This window comes from Oncorhynchus mykiss, chromosome 10 (genome assembly GCF_057628025.1).
Source record: "Oncorhynchus mykiss isolate SJ-2025 chromosome 10, ASM5762802v1, whole genome shotgun sequence".
NCBI lineage: Eukaryota > Metazoa > Chordata > Actinopteri > Salmoniformes > Salmonidae > Oncorhynchus > Oncorhynchus mykiss.
In genome coordinates, this window is record NC_143031.1 from 14,315,850 (window position 1) to 14,342,030 (window position 26,181).

At 43.2% G+C, this 26,181-nt stretch overlaps 1 protein-coding gene across 2 annotated transcripts in view; it reads left to right on the plus strand.

The window, feature by feature from the left end:
* Window positions 1-26,181, plus strand: part of LOC110533375 (long-chain-fatty-acid--CoA ligase 6) — a 95,627-nt gene that overhangs the window by 44,685 nt on the left and 24,761 nt on the right. Inside the window, exons 1-3 of one of the 2 annotated variants that reach the window (XM_021617509.3) lie at window positions 835-1,584; window positions 16,304-16,524; window positions 18,404-18,521. In XM_021617509.3, the coding sequence (XP_021473184.2) occupies window positions 1,539-1,584; window positions 16,304-16,524; window positions 18,404-18,521 (385 nt within the window). In that variant the 5' untranslated portion in view covers window positions 835-1,538. Of the gene's footprint in view, window positions 1-834; window positions 1,585-16,303; window positions 16,525-18,403; window positions 18,522-26,181 lie in introns of those variants that run through there. The other variant, XM_021617510.3, reaches the window with a different exon arrangement.

Genomic DNA, 26,181 nt, shown 5'->3' on the forward strand with positions numbered 1-26,181 from the left:
GCCACGCCTCACAGTTGTGTGATTCGCTAAAATTAAATGATGACGAATACTAGACTCAGTAGGTCACGCCTATAGAATTATATGGTCACTCCCACTAAAGAAAGATTTGAATGGTAGATATCCCAGGTTTACATGCCTGTGCGGAGGACAGGCTTTAGCCTTTTGGTGGCCCTAAACAAGATTTTGTTGCGGCCCCGCACCTTGCGTGCAAAACATTTTAGTGGCCCACCTCTTGTTGGTGGAGAGGAAAAAAAAGTACTTTAATTTCCTGCAAATTCTACACATGTTGCCTTGGGGCGTAGACTAAATGTTGCCGTTTTAAAGCAAGTTATCTGCAATTCTACACATTTTGCCATGAGTCAGAGGGAAAATGTTCTAATTGTACAACTCATTTCATGCCATGACTCTTGTTTTACCATGGGGCAGAGAGAACAAATTACAGTTTGACTGACATAGCAAGAGGAAAACTGCTGATGCAAAACCAAATGTATAAATTGCACCTTGTGTATTCTACTATTCTAACGCCTAACAGTAAATTGAGACCCGACTGAGTTAGGGGGTCGGGGCCCACTAACTGCGGGGGGCCCAAGCCGACCGCCTATGTCGCTTATGCCCAGGGCCGGCCATGGCTGTGGCAATTGCCTATAGATGAGGTTACATCAGCAGCAGCAGAAGGGATGGGCACTCCCCTTGCTGTGTAGGGTGAATTTTCAAGGTGATGTTAATTCAGGGGTAGTGTCATGTCACGTGACAAGTGTATCTCCAACCCATCTCACTCTTGGGGAATTGTGAATTAGCAAATTTACTGAAATGTACCTAGTAAACCCAACTCTAGAATCCGCTATGACTTGCATAGCCCACTGTAGCCTAGGCGATATACCTCCCGATAATAAAATGCCGATATGTAGGCTACATCTATTACAGGACAGAGACTACACAGAACTATTATCAAACATCATCATGAACATTATCTAAATCTAATCATGTACAAAAATCAAACATCAATTTGGTCTGTTAACGCGTTTATACACAGCACCCATGCTGCCTTGCATGTTGGTAAAATAAATGTATTCGTGTAGTGAATAAAAAAGAAAGAAAAGAAATAGCCCGCTATAACAGCCTACCGCTATAGTCACCCTTACAATTATCCCTGCATAACCTTGCTACTCGCGCATCTCCCCTCTGACGCAGGCTAAACCCTTTAATTTCAGTGGGTAGGCCGTTGCGAAGGGCAGCCTATAGACTACCTAGAGGTTATATAAAATATATAGTCCAGGAGGATTTGTATTCGTTCATATTTGAGGAGGCATTTTTCTTATCTTCTCGTGTGCACCTATACTCATTTATGCTCTCCAAGGCAAATAGGCTCCTGTAACCGGTTGGACGTTGCACGCTGTATTGACTGGCTCGCAGTAGCCCAGTATTACTCGTTGGTTCTCATAATCTCCCAGATTGCCGGCTTGTACTGCAGTCGATGCTGCAGTTGTAGGCTCTTGCACCGGGCTGTGTGCTGCGACAGCAGACTCAATGAGAAAGGAATGCTTGCCTTCGTTCTGATCTCTGGGTCTATCTGGATTATATTAGGTGAGTTTCATATATTTTCATTCATTATGTTCACCATAGAATAGCAGGTGCCATGTATTGCATGTAAATTATTTTTACGGGTGCAGTTTCCATATTTAGAATAGCCTATAGAGTGGCCTGCATGATATGAATACATTTTCTGGATACAGTTATTCGCGTCCGGCCTACGAGGAATGCCTCTTGGAAAGGTTATCTTTATGTGCTTACCTGCCGTTCTGACAGGGTGTGCACCACTATAACGTAACCTATTTGATGAACTACTCTTAATAATAGGCAACACCAGTTTTTTGGACATCTTCACAGAACAACGATTTTATTCTAATCCGGCTTTGCAATTACAGGCATATGGCATGACATGGGCAAGATCATAGCATACCATAACGCCAAAATTCTACGCATACGACAAATGGGTCGGTACATTTTTTTCTTCACTTAGGCCTAGATATTATTTTGTGTTTTAATGAATTATACATATTTACGGTAGCCTATTCTGTATACGAAGTTATTCCACATGACATGCTTCAAAATGAAAAAGTATTGTCGGCAGGCTAAGGTAATGTGCAATAAATAGCCTACTATAGGGTACGCTATCTCTGCGTAATGAAAACCACCTAGCAACTGCATGTTGCCTATCAGTGACTCAATGACTGATACTAGCATGCATCGTTGTAAATGTAAGCAATTATCAGACAGTCAGACAGATATAAATAGAACAAAATATTGTATATTTTGCAAGCCATAATTGAATGTAGGATATGTCTTTATTGCGACGTGGCACAGTGGTTGCCGATGAATGTTTGCTTCTAAATCTACCCCTGCCATAGTGTGACGTGCACCTTCACGCGCTGAAGCGGTCTTGTCTGATTGGAAGGAGCTGTTCAATGGTGAGGGTCCTGAAACACTGCATCCAGTCCGAGCATATTTAGCACTCTCTGGAGTAACGGTCTGTAAAACAGTTTTATTCCGCCAGTCAGGGGCATGGGGTAAAATGTGACCATTTTAAAATACATTTGGGCATATACTCAACATATCAGCATGTTTGATCTATAGTAACCTCGTGCCCAAAATATAAAGTAGACAAGCCTAAGGCCAGTACTTCTGTTGCGTTCTCAACGTTTACTTTACAGCCATTGTACGCTGTCAAATGCTACTCCTCGTCATGCATAATGCATTGTTTTAACATCTGAGGTACTACACAGGTAAACCTATTCTTTTTCCCCTCTCAATAATTTACAGGACAAGACACATGCTCCACTCATCACAGACTGAGAAAGCATATGTGCGTCTCAGTTGAAACGTTTTGCCAAAATTCTGTATTTTCTGAACATTGTAGGCTGCATTTCTCAATTAGCTTACCTTTTAAGTCATCATGAAACCTTTCTAGGCTGTATGAAGTAATATTACAGGCCTACCAGTGGTAGTTAAGTGTTGTCTATGTAATTTAGGAACATTGCAATCAAAGTGTACATAATATCAAGCTCTGTACAGTAGGCTATGCTACTACTATATACATGAGGTGTTCATTTACATTATGTTATGTCAGACCTATAATACGGGTATGACCAAACATTTATTTGTACTGCTCTAATTCCATTGGTAAACAGTTTATAATAGCAATAAGGCACCTCAGGGGTTTATGGTATATTGCCAATATACCACGTCTAAGGGCTGTTTCTAGGCATTCTGCGTTGCATTGTGCCTAAGAACAGCCTTTAGCTGTGGTATATACCACACACTCCCAGGCCTTATTGCTTAATTAACAGGTTCATATTCATATTTATGTAACCTCATAAAAATCCATCACATATATTGGACTACATTGACCAAACGGAAAGTACTGAACAAGGGTTACGTCCTCTCCTGATTCATCACATGCTTTACTGGGTTTCATTAGATCACTCTTAAAAAGCATTGCCTGACATCCCCTTCCTACAGAAAATCACACATGTCGTTTTACAGACTGTATACTACAGTACTGAGTACATGCACACATCTACAGACAAACGCACCCACATACAAACAAACTCCTGCTTGTTTGTATGTGTGTGCGTTTGTCTGTAGATGTGTGCATGTACTCAGTACTATAGTATACAGTTTGTAAAACGACATGTGTGATTTTCTGTAGGAAGGGAGGCACTCTGGGTTTAGGGAGTGGGAGGGAGGATGGGGGAGAGAGCGAGAGTAGCTGCAGCGTCTGCTCAGGGTGGTGTGATACGGTGGCCAACCAGGCACAAACTAGGCCAAACGCGTTTCTCCTTTACCCCCTCGCAGTCCTCGCTGAGTGTAATCATAGGTTTGTAGAAGTCAATTGGGAAATCTGATACAGTCAGATGCGTTTCAGCACTCCTTTAAGTGTACACCACGAGAAGCTAGTGTGCCCTGTTCCCTTATTAGTGCTGCTGCTTTTCCTCCTCGTGTGGCATGGAAGGTGTGGATGTGCGCAGCATGCATACAATGGGCTTAAAGTGGTTGTGAACCTGCAGAGGTGACACTGTGGTAGGGAGGAAGGGAGAGAGTGAGCGAGAGAGAGGGGGAGGGAGGAAGGAAGGAAGGAAGGGAGAGAGAGGGGGGAGGAAGGGAGGGAGGGAGAGAGAGAGAGGGGGAGGGAGGGAGGAAGGAAGGGAGGGAGAGAGAGGGGGGAGGAAGGGAGGGAGGGAGGGAGGGAGAGAGAAAGAGCTAACAGGCCTTAATCTCATGGCAGCAGAGGCTTATTGCTGGGTACTCTCTGCAGATGGGGAGAGGGGGCGGGACTCAGGCCAAGTGTGCATGGTGTGTTCCTCCCCCTTGATTTAAGCCTCTGAGGTCAACCCTACACCTTCCATTCACAACCCTTGAGCTACCGGTAGGGTGCATGAACAGTAACCAAAGATACAGTGGGCCTAGCTACATTTCTTTTGTTTATTTAGTGAGTAAATATATTTCTTAAAACTGCTTTGTAGGTTAAGGGCATGTAAGTAAGCATTTTACAGTAAGGTGTACAACATACCTGTTGTATTCGGCGCATGTGACAAATAAAAATTGATTTCAAAAGGAAAGAAACAGTACATGTATGGAAAATTAACTAAGTGGACTCTACACAGTAAAACCGGATAAGTTCTGGCTACTCAAAGTTTTGAGGAAACCAATTACCTAAAAAAAATGTGTTAAACTTAAATAGCTGAATTGAGTAGTACTAATTTGATATGAGTAATACTAATAAAAAAAATTGTAAGATATTGGAGCCAGGCCTCCAATAATTTCCCAGTATCCCTTTCGATTGAATTGTGGAATTACCACCCATGAGTGTATTTTTTTGTGACAGAGACATGGTTGTTAAATTCATTGAATTTCAGTTATGTGGCCTTCACCAAGTGAGCTCCTAGGCAAATGTTATCGATATAATTGAAGCATTACATATATCATAAGGCCTTATACAGTCGACTGAAACTCATAGTTTACAGCCCACATCAGGCCTGTAAGTAGGATTCAAAATTCCACCAACTTTCCCAAAAACATTTCCAGTAATTTTCCAACCAGGATTTCTGAAAAACCTGGAAAATCTACCAACATTTTGCATCCCTAACTGTAAATCCCATTATGCTGGCTTCAAAGTGATTCCTATTGGATTTGTTAGGCTTTCCAAGAGTTTAAATTTGTATTCACCCACAACCTGCATTGATGACTGCCAGGGTTAAGAACCTGTTGTGACTAGGGGGCAGTATTTTCATTTTTTGAAAAATAACGTACTCAAAGTAAACGGGATATTTTGTTAGGACAAGATGCTAGAATATGCATATAATTGACAGCTTAGGATAGAAAACACTCTAAAGTTTCCAAAACTGTAAAAATATTTTCTGTGAGTATAACAGAACTGATATTGCAGGCGAAAGCCTGAGAAAAATCCAATCCGGAAGTGCCTCATGTTTTGAAAGCTCTGCGTTCCAATGCGTCCCTATTGAGCAGTGAATGGGCTATCAACCAGATTACTTTTTTCTACGTATTCCCCAAGGTGTCTACAGCATTGTGACGTAGTTTTACGCATTTATGTTGAAGAATACCCGTAAGTGGCTACATTGTGTATGTCACGTTCTGACCTTTATTTCCTTTGTTTTGTCATTATTTAGTATGGTCAGGGCGTGAGTTGGGGTGGGCAGTCTATGTTTGTTTTTCTATGATTTTGGGATTTCTATGTTTCGGCCTAGTATGGTTCTCAATCAGAGGCAGGTGTCATTAGTTGTCTCTGATTGAGAATCATACTTAGGTAGCCTGGGTTTCACTGTTTGTTGGTGGGTGTTTGTTTCCGTGTCTGTGTTTTTCACCACACGGTACTGTTTTGGTTTTCGTTCGTTCCACGTTTATTGCTTTTGTATTCAGGTGTTCATGTGTACTATTTCTTATTAAAAGAACCATGGACACTTACCACGCCGCATATTGGTCCTCCGATCCTTCTCGCCTCTCCTCTTCAGAAGAAGAGGAGGAAAACCTTTACAGTGTAAGTGGTCACCTGATGGCTCTCAGAGTGATTCTCGCCTAAAATACAGAGGTAGCCATTTTTCCAATCGGTCCTACTGAAAAACCAATTGTTCCGGTTAATATATTATCGAATAGATATTCGAAAAACACCTTGAAGATTGATTATAAACAACATTTGCCATGTTTCTGTCAACATTATGGAGCTAATTTGGAATATTTTTCGGTGTTTTCGTCACCGTAATTTCCGTTCGATTTCTCAGCCAAACGTGAAGAACAAACGGAGCTATTTCGCCTACAAAAATATTTTTTTGGGAAAAAATGAACATTGGCTATCTAACTGGGAGTCTCGTGAGTGAAAACATCCGAAGCTCATCAAAGGTAAACGATTTAATTTGATTGCTTTTCTGATTTTCGTGACCAAGTTACCTGCTGCTAGCTGGACATAATGCTATGCTAGGCTATCGATAAACTTACACAAATGCTTGTCTTGCTTTGGCTGTAAAGCATATTTTTGAAAATCTGAGATGACAGGGTGATTAACAAAAGGCTAAGCTGTGTCTCAGTATATTTCACTTGTGATTTTCATGAATAGGAATATTTTCTAGTAATATTTATGTCTGTTGCGTTATTCTAATTAGTGTCAGTCGATGATTACGCTCCCGGATCCGGGATGGGGAGTATCTAACTTAGAACAGTGGGAGGAAACTACCTAAGCCATTTAAACTAGAACAACCATTTCAGTAACGGGTGCAAAAATTTAGTGATTGGATTAGTTTAGAAAAAATATATTTATCTTTGTGTAGCATAACATTTATTCAATCAATCACGCCATGTACATGCAGAAACACAGATATCAAAAACATGTATTTTTTAAATCTACCTGCAGTAGAGCATGCTTGGAAAAAAGTTAATTTGTTATCATATCTTTAAAAAAAATTGTTGGTGTGACTTCTCGTTTAGTTTTGAGTCAGTACCACATACACATTTTAAGTAATAATGACTTTTAATTGATTTTGAGTGCAACTTACTATAAGTATTTTAATAAAAATGACTAGGGGTTTACAGTGTATCTGCTGCCTTAGGGTGGGAATTAAATAAAGGAAACTAATGTATATCTCGCTGTCTGTGTACCCCTCCAGCCACAGAGATCTTGAGCTCAGTGTCCCGAATAACACAAATAAGGCTGGGTAAGGCGACTTCTGTGATTGGTCCATCTGATCAAGGTCGTTATTGTTGAGGATGATGCTGAGCAGCTCTTCAGCTGCCCTGTACCCAGTACAGTAGTACTCTTCCTGGGCTAAATATATCTGGCTTTGACCTGTGAGTGATCCTCCAGTAGCTTAGTGTAAGGCTGGGTTACTATAGGACAAAGTGCAGAGAACAGACATTCCCTATTGGATGAGAGGATAGGCTAACCCTCTAACCCTGATACAGATACACTCCGGCGATAGTCTAATGACGATGATGGGCTGCCATCATTAAGGGGAAGGGTCTTCAACTGTTAGCCCCTTGTTTACATCCAAGCTTTCTTACTCTCCAACTGGGGGACTTGACTTCCTCAAAGGTTGATTGGGTATTTTACTTTTGTATCCTACCTGGACAACGTTTAGCCTGGCCTAGTCTCAGGTTGATATGGCTCCTCAGATAGCCTCTACCGGTCACAACGGGACAGGTATCGTAGCCTCACACAGGTTATGTTGTGTTACCACTTAGTGCTCGGAAGGCATCCATCAACTCTGGGGTGGAGCAGACTGGGACACATCACATTATGCTACCCTGTTTCAGTGGAAAGGTTCAGTCAACAGTTAGATGAAAATCTTTCTCTAATATACTATTAGGCCTATAAAGTCTCTCACCAAGATTTTGTGAATGCTTTCCATTGCATACGCATTGTTACAGGGATGCTACAATGTGATGACTAATGTTGTGACTTTACATGACATTGTAACAAGGACATAAGTAGACATGTAGTGACATCATCAATCCATATTCCTGTGATTAATTCTGGCCTGTTTGTCTGTGGTGTTTCGTGTTCAGTATGTTACTGAACTCAATGGCCATTGAAACAACTGCTAAACAAGCACTGAACAGCAGGTTGACTGGTGTTTGTGTTGAGGTGGGTAGACTTCCCCAGACCAGAGCCTTTAATGGCTCTACCTTGAAATCAATAGCCTCAATAGTGTCAGCTAGTTTGGTGTAATTAGAATGAATAATACATTGACACACAGACAATGAAGCACAATGTGATCTCCTGAGATGGACCAGGATGCCCGTGTTGTTCAATCATGTACCCATTCTTCAGGCTAGCGTGTTCGATTCAACTAGCCCAGGACTAGCCTATATCTACACGTACCTTTGCAGTAGAGTTTGACATTTCCCTCTGCTCTATTGTTACCACAGATGCTAAGCTATGTACTGTAAGCTTTGCAGAGCAACAGGAAGGGAGCGTATGGCATGTGTGTCTCTGATTGCCCATTCAATGAAAGCAAATGTGTGACCTACTGTGTATTCCCTTTATGCTTCCCATGTTCTTCCCCCTCTGCCACGTTACTCACACCTCACATCCTGCCAGCCACCGCCTGTGGTCCTGCTGCCACATGTAGCCTACAGCTAACACGCACGCAAGCACGCACATGTTGACTTTCATTCATATCCCCCAGGCTACTACAGAGCATCTCCTCCGCCACACACGTTGACAGTAGCACACACAATCTCATGCATTCACATGCACAACATGCAGTCATGTGCACAGTCTCGCTCACTCGCCTGGTATCAGCAGGCATCCCCTCTCCCTCGGCGACAGTGTGGCCAGGCAGGCTCATCGGGGACGGTTGTAACCCAGAAATCACACCAGCATGTATGAACTCAGAGTGTGTTCCAAATGGCACCCTATATCCTATATAGTTCACTACTTTTGAACAGAGCCCTATAGGCCCTGGTCAAAAGTGGTGGGAAATGAAAGGGAACAGGATGCCATTTGGGACCAGGAGGAGTCTCCCTGCCAGGGTCTGTATAGCTGTGTCACTGGTTAATGTAGCAAAGGAGCAATATATACAGTTCACCCCATAATGAGAAAACATTATTATTATTTTTTTTTGCAGATGTATTAAAAATAAATAACTGATATAACATTAACATAAGTATTCAGACCCTTTACTCAGTACTTTGCTAAAGCACCTTTGGCAGCGATTACAGCCTTGAGACTTCTTGGGTATGACGCTACAAGCTTGGCACGCCTGTGTTTGGGGAGTTTCTCCCATTCTTCTCTGCAAATCCTCTCAAGCTCTGTCAGGTTGGATGGGGAGCATCACTGCACAGCTATTTTCAGGTCTCTCCAGAGATGTTTGATCGGGTTCAAGTCTGTGCTCTGGTTGGCCACTCAAGGACATTCAGAGACTTGTCCTGAGCTCTCTGGAGCAGGTTTTCATCAATGATCTCTCTGTACTTTGCTCCGTTTATCTTCCCCTCGATCCTGACTAGTCTCCAAGTCCCTGCCGCTGAATAACATCCCCACAGCGTGATGCTGCCACCACCATGCTGCACCGTAGGGATGGTGCCAGGTCTCCTCCAGATGTGACGCTTGGCATTCATGCCAAAGAGTACAATCTTGGTTTCATCAGACCAGAGAATCTTGTTTCTCATGGTCTGAGAGTCCATTAGGTGCCTTTTCGCAAACTCCAAGCGGGCTGTCATGTGCCTTTTACTGAGGAGTGGCTTCTGTCTGGCCACTCCACTATAAAGGCCTTATTGGTGGAGTGCTGCAGAGATGGTTGTTCTTCTGGAAGGTTCTCCCATCTCCACAGAGGAACTCTGGAGCTTTTTCAGAGCGACCATTGGGTTCTTGGTTACCTCCTTGACCAAGGTCCTTCTCCCCTGATTGCTGAGTTTAGCCGGGCGGCTAACTCTAGGACGAGTCTTGATGGTTCCAAACTTCTTCCATTTAAGAATGATGGAGGCAACTGTGTTCTTGGACATTCAATGCTGCAGATTTTTTGGTGCCTTACCAAGATCTGTGCAATCCTGTCTCGGAGCTCTATGGACAATTCCTTTGACCTCATGGCTTGGTTTTTGCTCTGACGTGCACTGTCAACTGTGGGTGCCTTTTCAAATAATGCCCAATAATTTAAATTTACTACGGGTGGACTCCAATCAAGTTTTAGAAACATCTCAAGGATGATACATTTAAACAGGATGCACCTGAGCTCAATTTTGAGTTTCATAGCAAAGGGTCTGAATACTTATGCCAGTGTGATATTTCTGGTGTCTTTTGAGAGAAAAATGTCTGAAAACCTGTTTTCACTTTGTCATTATGGGATATTGTGTGTAGAATTAATTTAATCCATTTTAGAATAAGGCTGTAATGTAGCAAAATGTAGAAAAAAATCAGTGGTTCTGGATACTTTCCCAAGGTACAGTATTAAAACAAGACTGATGTTTTCCTCTATAACAACACAACTTAACCCCAATGGGCCTCGACAGACACTCTGGACAAGGAAGCTGTGGCTAGGTCACATGACACCATCATCCCGCTGTGGCAATAGATTCACACATCATGTTTTAGATCTGTTTGACTTTTACATGCTCTCTTGGCAGGGTAGCCATATGTAAATAATGTGTATCAATGGACTGTGTGTGTGTGTGTGTGTGTGTGTGTGTGATGGCCGGTGTAGCTCTGCTCTTTGATCTCTCTGGCAGTGTAATTCACCCTCATCAAGACTGAAAAAGGCTGAGATGGATATCGGACAGACGCCGCTGTCTGCCACTTCTGGGTGTCAACGTCTGGTCTAATGGACAGCAACAACCTTAGCTACTGAACTTCTAGGCCTAAGCTTATATGATAATAATACTCTGAAACAAGGAAGGCGAGGATGATAAAGCCATAGAAATAAGAATGAATAGAATGGACTTGGAAGCTCAAACCCTGGCAAATGACTTGAATGGAGACGCCTTTTCTATTCATTCTTATTTCTATGAGTATAGCAGTGTGGAAATCAGTTTGTGTAAAGCATTGTTTTCCAAACTTTTTATAGTCCCGTACCCCTTCAAACATTCAACATCCAGCTGAGTACCCCCTCTAGCACCAGGGTCAGCGCAATCTCAAATGTTGTTTTTTCGCCATCGTTGTAAGCCTGCCACAAACACTATACTACACATTTCTTAAACATAAGAATGAGTGTGAGTTTTTGTTACAACCCGGCTCGTGGGAAGTGGGTTGTTATTTCGCTGAACACTAGGTCCCTAACCCTAACCATTCATTTGATTTTTTTCAGCGAAATAGTATTTGAAAATGTGAAGAATTTGTGTATTTTTTAAATACATGTTTTTTTTTTATGTTTGCAAATCACATTTTTATTTGGCAGACCCCTGACGGCATTGCTCGTAAAGCAAACCTTTGTACCAGGCATCGTATATCATTATGAGCAGTAATAGTATTACCGTCATTACTTATTATTGTAACCTTTCTGTAACTTTCCCAGAGAGGGTACTGATAGGGTCATACACCTCATGACCAAAAATAAGTGGACACCTGCTTGTTGAACATCTCATTCCAAAATCATGGTCATTAATATGGAGTTGGTTCCCCTTTTGCTTCTATAACAGCTTCTGCCCTTCTGGGAAGGCTTTACACCAGATTTTTACATTTTTAATTTGACCTTTATTTATACAGGTTTTTCTCATTGAGATAACATCTCTTTTCCAAGAGAGACCTGGTCCAATAGCAGCAGGGGGAACAACGTTTCAGACACAACTTACATACACTAACACAACATTAAACAAAACTTACATACACTAACACAACATTAAACAAAACTATAAAAACACACATACAGTACAACTAAAACATTTTACATCTTGACTAAAAACAGCTGGCCCAAAAACATTTACACTCTTCTATGATATACAGTGCCTTGCGAAAGTATTCGGCCCCCTTGAACTTTGCGACCTTTTGCCACATTTCAGGCTTCAAACATAAAGATATAAAACTGTATTTTTTTGTGAAGAATCAACAACAAGTGGGACACAATCATGAAGTGGAACGACATTTATTGGATATTTCAAACTTTTTTAACAAATCAAAAACTGAAAAATTGGGTGTGCAAAATTATTCAGCCCCCTTAAGTTAATACTTTGTAGCGCCACCTTTTGCTGCGATTACAGCTGTAAGTCGCTTGGGGTATGTCTCTATCAGTTTTGCACATCGAGAGACTGAAATTTTTTCCCATTCCTCCTTGCAAAACAGCTCGAGCTCAGTGAGGTTGGATGGAGAGCATTTGTGAACAGCAGTTTTCAGTTCTTTCCACAGATTCTCGATTGGATTCAGGTCTGGACTTTGACTTGGCCATTCTAACACCTGGATATGTTTATTTTTGAACCATTCCATTGTAGATTTTGCTTTATGTTTTGGATCATTGTCTTGTTGGAAGACAAATCTGCGTCCCAGTCTCAGGTCTTTTGCAGACTCCATCAGGTTTTCTTCCAGAATGGTCCTGTATTTGGCTCCATCCATCTTCCCATCAATTTTAACCATCTTCCCTGTCCCTGCTGAAGAAAAGCAGGCCCAAACCATGATGCTGCCACCACCATGTTTGACAGTGGGGATGGTGTTATTCAGCTGTGTTGCTTTTACGCCCAACATAACATTTTGCATTGTTGCCAAAAAGTTCCATTTTGGTTTCATCTGACCAGAGCACCTTCTTCCACATGTTTGGTGTGTCTCCCAGGTGGCTTGTGGCAAACTTAAAACGACACTTTTTATGGATATCTTTAAGAAATGGCTTTCTTCTTGCCACTCTTCCATAAAGGCCAGATTTGTGCAATATACGACTGATTGTTGTCCTATGGACAGAGTCTCCCACCTCAGCTGTAGATCTCTGCAGTTCATCCAGAGTGATCATGGGCCTCTTGGCTGCATCTCTGATCAGTCTTCTCCTTGTATGAGCTGAAAGTTTAGAGGGACGGCCAGGTCTTGGTAGATTTGCAGTGGTCTGATACTCCTTCCATTTCAATATTATCGCTTGCACAGTGCTCCTTGGGATGTTTAAAGCTTGGGAAATCTTTTTGTATCCAAATCCGGCTTTAAACTTCTTCACAACAGTATCTCGGACCTGCCTGGTGTGTTCCTTGTTCTTCATGATGCTCTCTGCGCTTTTAACGGACCTCTGAGACTATCACAGTGCAGGTGCATTTATACGGAGACTTGATTACACACAGGTGGATTGTATTTATCATCATTAGTCATTTAGGTCAACATTGGATCATTCAGAGATCCTCACTGAACTTCTGGAGAGAGTTTGCTGCACTGAAAGTAAAGGGGCTGAATAATTTTGCACGCCCAATTTTTCAGTTTTTGATTTGTTAAAAAAGTTTGAAATATCCAATAAATGTCGTTCCACTTCATGATTGTGTCCCACTTGTTGTTGATTCTTCACAAAAAAATACAGTTTTATATCTTTATGTTTGAAGCCTGAAATGTGGCAAAAGGTCGCAAAGTTCAAGGGGGCCGAATACTTTCGCAAGGCACTGTATACATCGATCAAGTGTTTAAACTCCACCAATGGAACTACAGTAGATCATACAATTTTTAAATGTTCAGGAGAGAATTCCAGGACCACGGAGCTAAGTTACTAAAACTATTTCTACCATGACCTGTTCTAATTTTTGGTACTGTTAGAAGCAAATGAGAATGGGACCGTAATTGATATTTATTTACCAACCTGACTAAAAAAGAACAGAGATAAAATGGCATTTGACCCAATATGGCCTTATAAATCAGTGTATACCACCAGTGTTTAAGCCTACACAAGGTCAATGACAACCAGCCAACAGCGCTGTAGAGATCACAATGATGTGTTAGACATTTTTGATTTGTAATGATCCTGAGGGCTGCATGCTATACTGAATCAAGTGCTCTCAGGGTAGTGGTTGAGGCCTGCATATATATAACATCACTAAAATATAAAACCGCCAGTAATGTACATCGTCCCCGCTCCTTCCTGGCCTCAAAAGAAAAACAAGCCTTATGCCGGTAATAAAAACCTATTTTCAGCTTGAGCTTCCTTATCAAGTTCTCTACATGCTCAGTGAAGCTCAGCTTATCATCAACCCACACGCCCAAATATCGGTACACTTTAACTTGCTCCATAGTATGTCCAGCTAATGGAGCAATGACATGATTATTAACATGCCTGGCATTTGAAAATACCATGCATTTTGTTTTACCCGAATTGACAACCAGCTTTAAATCATGCAGATTCTGTTGTATGATGCTAAATGCTCTTTGGGCATTTTCAAAAGCTAAAGATAAACTACTACCACTTGAATAAAGAACAGTATCATCTGCATAAAAATTAACATCTGCTGTTTCAATAAGATCCCCAATGTTGTTGATATACAAAATGAACAACAGTGGGCCCAAAATAGAACCTTGCGGAACACCTGAGCACAATTCTATGGACTCTGGATTTACAACCATATGCCATTATACATTGTGTACAATTTGCTAGGTAATTTATAAACCAATCTAGAGCATGACCAGTAATTCCACAACATTTTAACCTTTGCACTAACACAGCATGGTCCACGGTGTCAAAAGCCTTCGACAAATCAATAAAGACAGACACACAATGTAACTTCTTATCAAAAGCACATGTTGGAACATTGCTGCTGTGACTTGCTTCCATTCAGCCACAGGAGCATTAGTGAGGCACTGATGTTGGACGATTAGGCCTGGCTTGCAGTCGGCGTTCCAATTCATCCCAAAGATGTTCAATGGGGTTGAGGTCAGGGCTCTGTGCTGACCAGTCAAGTTCTTCCACACCGATCTCGACAAACCGTTTCTGCATGGACTTCGTTTTGTGCACGGGGGAATTGTCATGCTGAAACAGGAAAGGCCCTTCCCCAAACTGTTGCCACAAAGTTGTAAGCACAGAAATGTCTAGAATGTCATTGTATGCTGTAGTGTAAATATTTCCCTTCACTGGAACTAAGGGGCCTTGCTCGAACTATGAAAACCAGTCCCAGACTGTTATTCCTCCTCCATCAAACTTTACAGTTGGCACTATGCATTGGGGCAGGTATCGTTCCCCTGGCATCCACCAAACCTAGATTAGCCCATCGGATTACCAGATGGTGAAGCGTGATTCATCACTCCAGAGAACGTGTTTCCACTGCTCCAGTCCAATGGCGGTGAGCTTTGCACCACTCCAGCCAACGCTTGGCATTGCATATGGTGATCTTACGCTTGTGTGCGGCCATGTAAACCCATTTCATGAAACTCCTGAAGAACAGTTCTTGTGCTGACGTTGCTTCCAAAGGCATTTTGGAACTCAGTAGTGAGTGTTGCAACCGAGGACATGCGATTTTTACGTGCTTCAGCACTCGGCGGTCCCGTTCTGTGAGCATGTATGGCCTACCACTTCACGGCTGAGCCGGTGTTGCTCCTAGACGTTTCCACTTCACAATAACAGCACATACAGTTGACGAATTGACTTGTTGGAAAGGTGGCATCCTATGACGGTGCCACGTTGAATGTCACTGAGCTCTTCAGTAAGGCCATTCTACTACCAATGTTTGTCTATGGAGATTGCAAGGCTGTGTGCTCGATTTTATACACCTGCCAGCACCGGGTGTGGCTGAAATGACCGAATCCACTAATTTAAAGAGGTGTCCACATACTTGTGTGTGTGTGTATATATAGTGTGTACTGTAGTTAAAAACACTCATACTTGTCAGTTTTGACAGAAGAGGAAGTGTGGCCTGTTCTCTTTTGGTAGATGAAGGGTTTCACACGGTGGCTGCTGTAACTGTCATTGCTGCGGTCTATTTCTGCTGCATAGTGAACCAAGAACAACAAGGAAATGAATCTGATTGGCAGTGCGGTGTTGTTATGTGTGACTCGCACCACTAAGGACGGGAGAAAGAAATTCAGCATTTAAACCGTCCACCAACCTGCCACACTGAATAAAGTATATTATACATCATGGGCTGGGCTTCATGCTTGATTGTATAGTTTTGTACTGTATTTGTATTCGGCTTTTCTAAGTTTATCTCTGACTTCTAAAGCTGTATGGTACAATACATACTTTATATAGTAAAGATCTACTGTGTTGTGGGATCAAGCTAAAGCCTTATTCTGTAAGTCATAACCCTGCATCTCCCCCTCTCTTTCCCTCCCCCTCCTCCCTCCCCCTCTCTATCTTCTCCTCTCTTTCTGCCCCCCTCTCTTCCCTTCTCTATCTCTCTCCCCCCTCCTGCTATCCCACTCCAGAGCTGAGTTCCACCCTGATGGAGAGGATACAGACCCAGGAGCTGCAGAGCAGTCTACAGCTGCCAGAGCTGGATGAGTTAAACCAGTTCTTCCGCTCCCTGCCCATCTCCACACTGGTGGGCATCGGTGCCCTGACCGCCGTGCTGGCCTACTGGCTGGCCACACGGCCACGTGCCATCTCTCCTCCCTGCAATCTCCAACACCAGTCTGAAGAAGTGGCGGTAAGCCAACGAATCACGATACAATACTCCACCTAGATCTGTATTCGCAACATGTCTCAGAAAAGCAGTGCTGATCTAGGATCTGTTTAGTCTTTTAGATCAAAATGAATAATACAGGGTGTACCTGATCCTAGAACAGCACTTTCTGAGATGCTTTGGGGCCGATTCAGACTTAGAAATGAATGCCTTTCCTGCGCACTTCTCAGTATTTGGTCGCATAACACGCTCTTTAGGTGTGGCTACCTTGCACGCTCTGAATACATTTAATTTAACTGCTGAAAACCCTGCCACTTGCAGGCCAACAGATTTCCTTGTGGAGTGGTCATTCGATAGGTTATTTAGTACATTTAGCTTAAACCATCCCTTTAAACAGACTTACTCAAATATATGGAGAGAACGGGTTCAGAATATCAGGAATCAATAAAAGAAAGCTATTTAAATACACACATTCATCTCCATTTCAGCACCAGTTGGTAGATTTAAAAATACTCTGATCTTGTAGGTTATTTAGGTTTAGGAAAGTATTTATGAATCATAAGAAACAGATTTGGAGAGCCTTTACACATGAAAGAAAGAAAACGGTGGTTTGATTCATTCTGAAAAAGAGAATTACATTTAATTTACGCCCGCTTGACTCAGGCATATCCTCACAACAGCCCAGTTTCAGTTGGCAAATCAGAATTTTCAGAATTTTATTTTTTTTACTCACTCACTCACTCACTCACTCACACACACACACACACACACACACACACGGATGCGCAGACAGTTTTCAGGTACAGTTTCAACTCCACTGCTTCCTTTTCTTTAGCAATTTCCTTCTTGCTTTGAGTAGCTCTCATACTGAGTAACTCTCATGCACATGCCCAGTTGCCACAAACCATAATGGCCTCTTTACTCAATTTATCAGGAGAGGAATGGAAGGTATTTAAACCCCCTAGAGTCAATCTAAGTAACAATAATAAATAAATAAATCCCCATCAAAATCTGTCAGCCGATGTCACACTTCCGTATCTGCGGTGAAGTGTCAGAGCTGGAGCAGTGTTTGTCAGACCATGAGACATCCCAAAGTTCTGTAGCGTTTGAACGGTTTGACTAACTATTATGACCACTATATGGAAAGGGGAGACTTTCGCCAACATGATGGTGTTCTCCATTTTTCTCTACAACCCCCACAAGTGTCACGGGACTTGTCTGAAGGTAACTGATACTGGTTGAAAGAAATTACTGGAAGTATGAAGGTAGTTTTCAAAAGGAGTTAAATATGTGTAAAAAATATATATATATATTTATTTCCTGGGCTTACTCATTTCTCCTAGATATAGGACAAACACTTCAAAACCTTGTTTCTTATGATACATTTATGAATGTGTTATTCAATGCGTTTCTCTTGGCTATAGTAGTAAAGGCTAAATTAAATGTTTTATCAAATAATTATTTTATTTATGTTTATATCTAAAAGGGTCCTACAATTCTAAATCAAATAGCTAAATGATCCATAGTATAACCATCTTAAAACAATTCAAATGTCAGCTTAGAACCCCCCCTTTACTACTATAAACAATCACAGACTGACTTAGGTGTCAGCAACCACTCCGGCTTCAATCAGAGTAAGGCCTAAAGACGGATATTCGACGTGTAAACCAATCTCTCTTTCTGCCCTGAGGCTTCTGTACTGTACCTGTTGAAGCATGTATAAAAGCTGGCAATTTGCATAATAACAATAATAATAATGGCTCCCATAGCTTAGAGAATAAGGATTTGGATTTGGAATATATATTTGGACTACATCCAGAAATAGCCATGTTGTTACTTTGGTGTGTGTGTCCTAGCCTCACTGTCTGTGTCTATCTCCTCATGTCTGTCTGTCTGTCTCTAGCATGAAGATGGGGTTCGCAGGTCCATGCTGGGGGACAGCCCCAATAATCTGCTGACACACTACCACGAGGATGCCAAAACCATGTATGAGGTGTTCCAGAGAGGCCTCCACATAGCCGGTGTGTACACACACACACACACACACACACACACACACACACACTGTGGTCTGAAAAAGTGCTGGTGCACTGTCTGTGTGGTCTGTCTGGTGAGGGGATAAAGTACTATCTAGATTACCATGGCAACTGAGAGCATTGGAAGTAGCATCTGAGGTGAGGCCTAAAGTCAGACTGCGGACAGACTAGACTGTGTATACAGTACCAGTCAAAAGTTTGGACATACCTACTCATTCAAGGGTTTTTCTTTATTTGTACTATTTTCTATACTGTAGAATAATAGTGAAGACATCAAAACTATGAAATAACACATATGGAATCATGTAGTAACCAAAAAATTGATTCTTCAAAGTAACCACTCTTTACCGTGATGATGTCGTTGCACACTCTTGGCATTCTCTCAACCAACTTCATGAGGTAGTCACCTGGAATGCATTTCAATTAACAGGTGTGCCTTGTTAAAAGCTCATTTGTGGAATTTCTTTCCTTATGCATTTGAGCCAATCAGTTGTGTTGTGACAAGGTAGGGGTGGTATACAGAAGACATCCCTATTTGGTAAAAGACCAAGTCCATATTATGGCAAGAACAGCTCAAATATGCAAAGAGAAACGACAGTCCATCATTACTTCAAGATGGAACATTTCAAGAACTTTGAAAGTTTCTTCAAGTACAGTCGCAAAAACCATCCAGTGCTGTGATGAATCTGGCTCTCATGAGGACCACCACAGGAAAGACCCAGAGTTACCTCTGCTATGATGAATCTGGCTCTCATGAGGACCACCACAGGAAAGACCCAGAGTTACCTCTGCTATGATGAAACTGGCTCTCATGAGGACCACCACAGGAAAGACCCAGAGTTACCTCTGCTATGATGAAACTGGCTCTCATGAGGATCACCACAGGAAAGACCCAGAGTTACCTCTGCTATGATGAAACTGTCTCTCATGAGGACCACCACAGGAAAGACCCAGAGTTACCTCTGCTATGATGAAACTGTCTCTCATGAGGACCACCACAGGAAAGACCCAGAGTTACCTCTGCTATGATGAAACTGTCTCTCATGAGGACCACCACAGGAAAGACCCAGAGTTACCTCTGCTATGATGAAACTGGCTCTCATGAGGATCACCACAGGAAAGACCCAGAGTTACCTCTGCTATGATGAAACTGTCTCTCATGAGGACCACCACAGGAAAGACCCAGAGTTATCTCTGCTATGATGAAACTGGCTCTCATGAGGACCACCACAGGAAAGACCCAGAGTTACCTCTGCTATGATGAAACTGTCTCTCATGAGGACCACCACAGGAAAGACCCAGAGTTACCTCTGCTATGATGAAACTGTTCCTCATGAGGACCATCACAGGAAAGACCCAGAGTTACCTCTGCTATGATGAATCTGGCTCTCATGAGGACCACCACAGGAAAGACCCAGAGTTACCTCTGCTATGATGAAACTGGCTCTCATGAGGACCACCACAGGAAAGACCCAGAGTTACCTCTGCTATGATGAATCTGGCTCTCATGAGGACCACCACAGGAAAGACCCAGAGTTACCTCTGCTATGATGAATCTGGCTCTCATGAGGACCACCACAGGAAAGACCCAGAGTTACCTCTGCTATGATGAATCTGGCTCTCATGAGGACCACCACAGGAAAGACCCAGAGTTACCTCTGCTATGATGAAACTGGCTCTCATGAGGACCACCACAGGAAAGACCCAGAGTTACCTCTGCTATGATGAATCTGGCTCTCATGAGGACCACCACAGGAAAGACCCAGAGTTACCTCTGCTATGATGAAACTGTCTCTCATGAGGACCGCCACAGGAAAGACCCAGAGTTACCTCTGCTATGATGAAACTGTCTCTCATGAGGACCGCCACAGGAAAGACCCAGAGTTACCTCTGCTATGATGAAACTGTCTCTCATGAGGACCACCACAGGAAAGACCCAGAGTTACCTCTGCTATGATGAAACTGTTCCTCATGAGGACCATCACAGGAAAGACCCAGAGTTACCTCTGCTATGATGAATCTGGCTCTCATGAGGACCACCACAGGAAAGACCCAGAGTTACCTCTGCTATGATGAAACTGGCTCTCATGAGGACCACCACAGGAAAGACCCAGAGTTACCTCTGCTATGATGAATCTGGCTCTCATGAGGACCACCACAGGAAAGACCCAGAGTTACCTCTGCTATGATGAATCTGGCTCTCATGAGGACCACCACAGGAAAGACCCAGAGTTACCTCTGCTATGATGAATCTGGCTCTCATGAGGACCACCACAGGAAAGACCCAGAGTTACCTCTGCTATGATGAAACTGGCTCTCATGAGGACCACCACAGGAAAGACCCAGAGTTACCTCTGCTATGATGAATCTGGCTCTCATGAGGACCACCACAGGAAAGACCCAGAGTTACCTCTGCTATGATGAAACTGTCTCTCATGAGGACCGCCACAGGAAAGACCCAGAGTTACCTCTGCTATGATGAAACTGTCTCTCATGAGGACCGCCACAGGAAAGACCCAGAGTTACCTCTGCTATGATGAAACTGTCTCTCATGAGGACCACCACAGGAAAGACCCAGAGTTACTTCTGCTATGATGAAACTGGCTCTCATGAGGATCACCACAGGAAAGACCCAGAGTTACCTCTGCTATGATGAAACTGGCTCTCATGAGGACCACCACAGGAAAGACCCAGAGTTACCTCTGCTATGATGAAACTGGCTCTCATGAGGACCACCACAGGAAAGACCCAGAGTTACCTCTGCTATGATGAAACTGGCTCTCATGTGGACCACCACAGGAAAGACCCAGAGTTACCTCTGCTATGATGGAACTGTCTCTCATGAGGACCACCACAGGAAAGACCCAGAGTTACCTCTGCTATGATGAATCTGGCTCTCATGAGGACCACCACAGGAAAGGCCCAGAGTTACCTCTGCTATGATGAATCTGGCTCTCATGAGGACCGCCACAGGAAAGACCCAGAGTTATCTCTGCTATGATGGAACTGTCTCTCATGAGGACCACCACAGGAAAGACCCAGAGTTACCTCTGCTATGATGAATCTGGCTCTCATGAGGACCACCACAGGAAAGACCCAGAGTTACCTCTGCTATGATGAATCTGGCTCTCATGAGGACCACCACAGGAAAGACCCAGAGTTACCTCTGCTATGATGAAACTGGCTCTCATGAGGACCACCACAGGAAAGACCCAGAGTTACCTCTGCTATGATGAATCTGGCTCTCATGAGGACCACCACAGGAAAGACCCAGAGTTACCTCTGCTATGATGAAACTGTCTCTCATGAGGACCGCCACAGGAAAGACCCAGAGTTACCTCTGCTATGATGAAACTGTCTCTCATGAGGACCGCCACAGGAAAGACCCAGAGTTACCTCTGCTATGATGAAACTGTCTCTCATGAGGACCACCACAGGAAAGACCCAGAGTTACTTCTGCTATGATGAAACTGGCTCTCATGAGGATCACCACAGGAAAGACCCAGAGTTACCTCTGCTATGATGAAACTGGCTCTCATGAGGACCACCACAGGAAAGACCCAGAGTTACCTCTGCTATGATGAAACTGGCTCTCATGAGGACCACCACAGGAAAGACCCAGAGTTACCTCTGCTATGATGAAACTGGCTCTCATGTGGACCACCACAGGAAAGACCCAGAGTTACCTCTGCTATGATGGAACTGTCTCTCATGAGGACCACCACAGGAAAGACCCAGAGTTACCTCTGCTATGATGAATCTGGCTCTCATGAGGACCACCACAGGAAAGGCCCAGAGTTACCTCTGCTATGATGAATCTGGCTCTCATGAGGACCGCCACAGGAAAGACCCAGAGTTATCTCTGCTATGATGGAACTGTCTCTCATGAGGACCACCACAGGAAAGACCCAGAGTTACCTCTGCTATGATGAATCTGGCTCTCATGAGGACCACCACAGGAAAGACCCAGAGTTACCTCTGCTATGATGAATCTGGCTCTCATGAGGACCACCACAGGAAAGACCCAGAGTTACCTCTGCTATGATGAAACTGGCTCTCATGAGGACCACCACAGGAAAGACCCAGAGTTATCTCTGCTATGATGGAACTGTCTCTCATGAGGACCACCACAGGAAAGACCCAGAGTTACCTCTGCTATGATGAATCTGGCTCTCATGAGGACCACCACAGGAAAGACCCAGAGTTACCTCTGCTATGATGAATCTGGCTCTCATGAGGACCACCACAGGAAAGACCCAGAGTTACCTCTGCTATGATGAAACTGGCTCTCATGAGGACCACCACAGGAAAGACCCAGAGTTACCTCTGCTATGATGAAACTGGCTCTCATGAGGACCACCACATGAAAGACCCAGAGTTACCTCTGCTATGATGAATCTGGCTCTCATGAGGACCGCCACAGGAAAGACAGAGTTACCTCTGCTATGATGGAACTGTCTCTCATGAGGACCACCACAGGAAAGACCCAGAGTTACCTCTGCTATGATGAATCTGGCTCTCATGAGGACCACCACAGGAAAGGCCCAGAGTTACCTCTGCTATGATGAATCTGGCTCTCATGAGGACCGCCACAGGAAAGACCCAGAGTTATCTCTGCTATGATGGAACTGTCTCTCATGAGGACCACCACAGGAAAGACCCAGAGTTACCTCTGCTATGATGAATCTGGCTCTCATGAGGACCACCACAGGAAAGACCCAGAGTTACCTCTGCTATGATGAATCTGGCTCTCATGAGGACCACCACAGGAAAGACCCAGAGTTACCTCTGCTATGATGAAACTGGCTCTCATGAGGACCACCACAGGAAAGACCCAGAGTTACCTCTGCTATGATGAATCTGTCTCTCATGAGGACCACCACAGGAAAGACCCAGAGTTACCTCTGCTATGATGAAACTGTCTCTCATGAGGACCGCCACAGGAAAGACCCAGAGTTACCTCTGCTATGATGAATCTGGCTCTCATGAGGACCACCACAGGAAAGACCCAGAGTTACCTCTGCTATGATGAAACTGGCTCTCATGAGGACCGCCACAGGAAATGAAGACCCAGAGTTACCTCTGCTATGATGAAACTGGCTCTCATGAGGACCGCCACAGGAAATGAAGACCCAGAGTTACCTCTGCTGCAGAGGATAAGTTCATTAGACTTACCAGCCTCAGAAATTGCATCCTAATTAAATGCTTCACAGAGTTCAAGTAAGAGACACATCTCAACAACAACTGTTCAGAGGAGACTGCGTGAATCAGGCCTTTGTGGTTGAATTGCTGCAAAGAAATCACTACCAAAGGACACCAGTAACAAGAAGAGATTTGCTTGGGCCAAGAAACACGAGCAATGGACATTAGACCAGTGGAAATCTGTCCTTCGTTCTGATGAGTCCAAATTTGAGATGTTTGGTTCCAACCACTTGTCTTTGTGAGAAGCAGAGTAGGTGAATGGATGATCTCCTCATGTGTGGTTCCCACCGTGAAGCATGGAGGAGGAGGTGTGATGGTGTGGGTTACAGTAGGACATACTGAAAAGCACTTACACATACTGTGTTTGATTTCTTTCAGAGAGTCATGGAGTTGGAGGCTAACCAGAACCCACATTAAATAATGAATGTAGATTTTAACCTGGCAAAAACACGTTGTGTGGGAAGAAAGGTAATCGGGGAAAGGGCCACCGTTGATGTGCCGGGTCAGTGAGGAGCAAATATGCTACGATCTCGAGTGCTGGTTTGGTCCTGCAGAAATGCCAGATTGCTCCCTACAACACTGAGCGCCTCCACCAACAACTGGTGCCAGAAGCAGAAAGGGAGGAAACACGAGGACATTTGTGATTGCATGGGACAATGTAGAATTACACCATTCACATGCAATCACAAACTGGTTTTCAGCCCATCCAAGAAGGATTTCCCTTTTCCTCCCTCCCTACTCACCTTTCCTCAAGCCCATTGAGGATTTTTGATCAACGGCCACATGACCAAATGTCCCCCCTGGATGCCGGCTGCAGAGACATCTCAGCTGAAGACTCCCAGGAGTGGATGAGGCAGGCCAAGCATTTCTATCCAAGGTGCATAGCGAGAGACGACATAAGATGTGATGTGGACGAGAACATGTGTCCAAATGCTGAAGATGGTATAGATTAGAACAGGACGGGGCATTTGACTATTTTTTCCCTTGTATGCCTTTTTTACTGTAATTGTGTTGTATTTTTACACATTTGGAACTAAAGGCCATGTATGTTGGAGGTGTTGTTGAACCAAAGGCCATGTATGTTGGAGGTGTTGTTGAACCAAAGGCCATGTATGTTGGAGGTGTTGTTGAACCAAAGGTCATGTATGTTGGAGGTGTTGTTGAACCAAAGGCCATGTATGTTGGATGTGTTGTTGAACCAAAGGCCATGTATGTTGGATGTGTTGTTGAACCAAAGGCCATGTATGTTGGATGTGTTGTTGAACCAAAGGCCATGTATGTTGGATGTGTTGTTGAACCAAAGGCCATGTATGTTGGATGTGTTGTTGAACCAAAGGTCATGTATGTTGGAGGTGTTGTTGAACCAAAGGCCATGTATGTTGGATGTGTTGTTGAACCAAAGGCCATGTATGTTGGATGTGTTGTTGAACCAAAGGCCATGTATGTTGGGTGTGTTGTTGAACCAAAGGCCATGTATGTTGGAGGTGTTGTTGAACCAAAGGTCATGTATGTTGGAGGTGTTGTTGAACCAAAGGCCATGTATGTTGGATGTGTTGTTGAACCAAAGGCCATGTATGTTGGAGGTGTTGTTGAACCAAAGGTCATGTATGTTGGATGTGTTGTTGAACCAAAGGCCATGTATGTTGGATTTTTTGTTGATCACAATTTCATGTTGCTAATAAAGCTTTTACTGCAGCAATTCTGTCACTTACTATTTTATCTACTGTACATTCTATAAAGTAAAGATGACTCATTCACTTTTAGATAGTAGGTTGCCAAAAAGGCACACATACGACACTCAACCAACAAATGTAGAGTGGTTTACAGTAAAAGGAAATGGAATGATAAAAAACGGTGTATTTCATATTGTCTATTGTCTGCAGGTAGAACTGAAACATGAAAAGTAATGCAGTTTTTGTAATGCCATCAACTGTTAGTATTTTGAAAGTTGTTTTGCTATGATTGACTATATGTTGCTCTTAGATAGAAAATATGCTCGTGTTTTGACAGAATGATTAGATATTGAGTCTGGTTTGCCGTGTTTTTATAGAGTTAGTGTATGTAAACAACGTTTTTTTGCATTTTAAAATGCGGAGTTGGTATTTAATGAACAAAATGTGGTTTTGAGCAGAACATTTACTATTTGTCTAATTGTGTGATGTCGGTGTGTTGCTGTGTTAAGAGTTTAGAAAAAGTATCTTAAGTACAGGTAAACACTTTAATAGCCGAGCAGTTAGTCACTAACTGTGACTAGCTGGCTGACTGACTAGCTGACAGACTGACTAACTGACTGACTAGCTGACTGACTAGCTGACTAGCTGACTGACTAGCTGGCTGACTGACTGACTGACTAGCTGACTAACTGACTAGCTGACTAACTGACTAGCTGACTAACTGACTGACTGACTGACTGATTGACTGACTGACTGATTAACTGACTGAC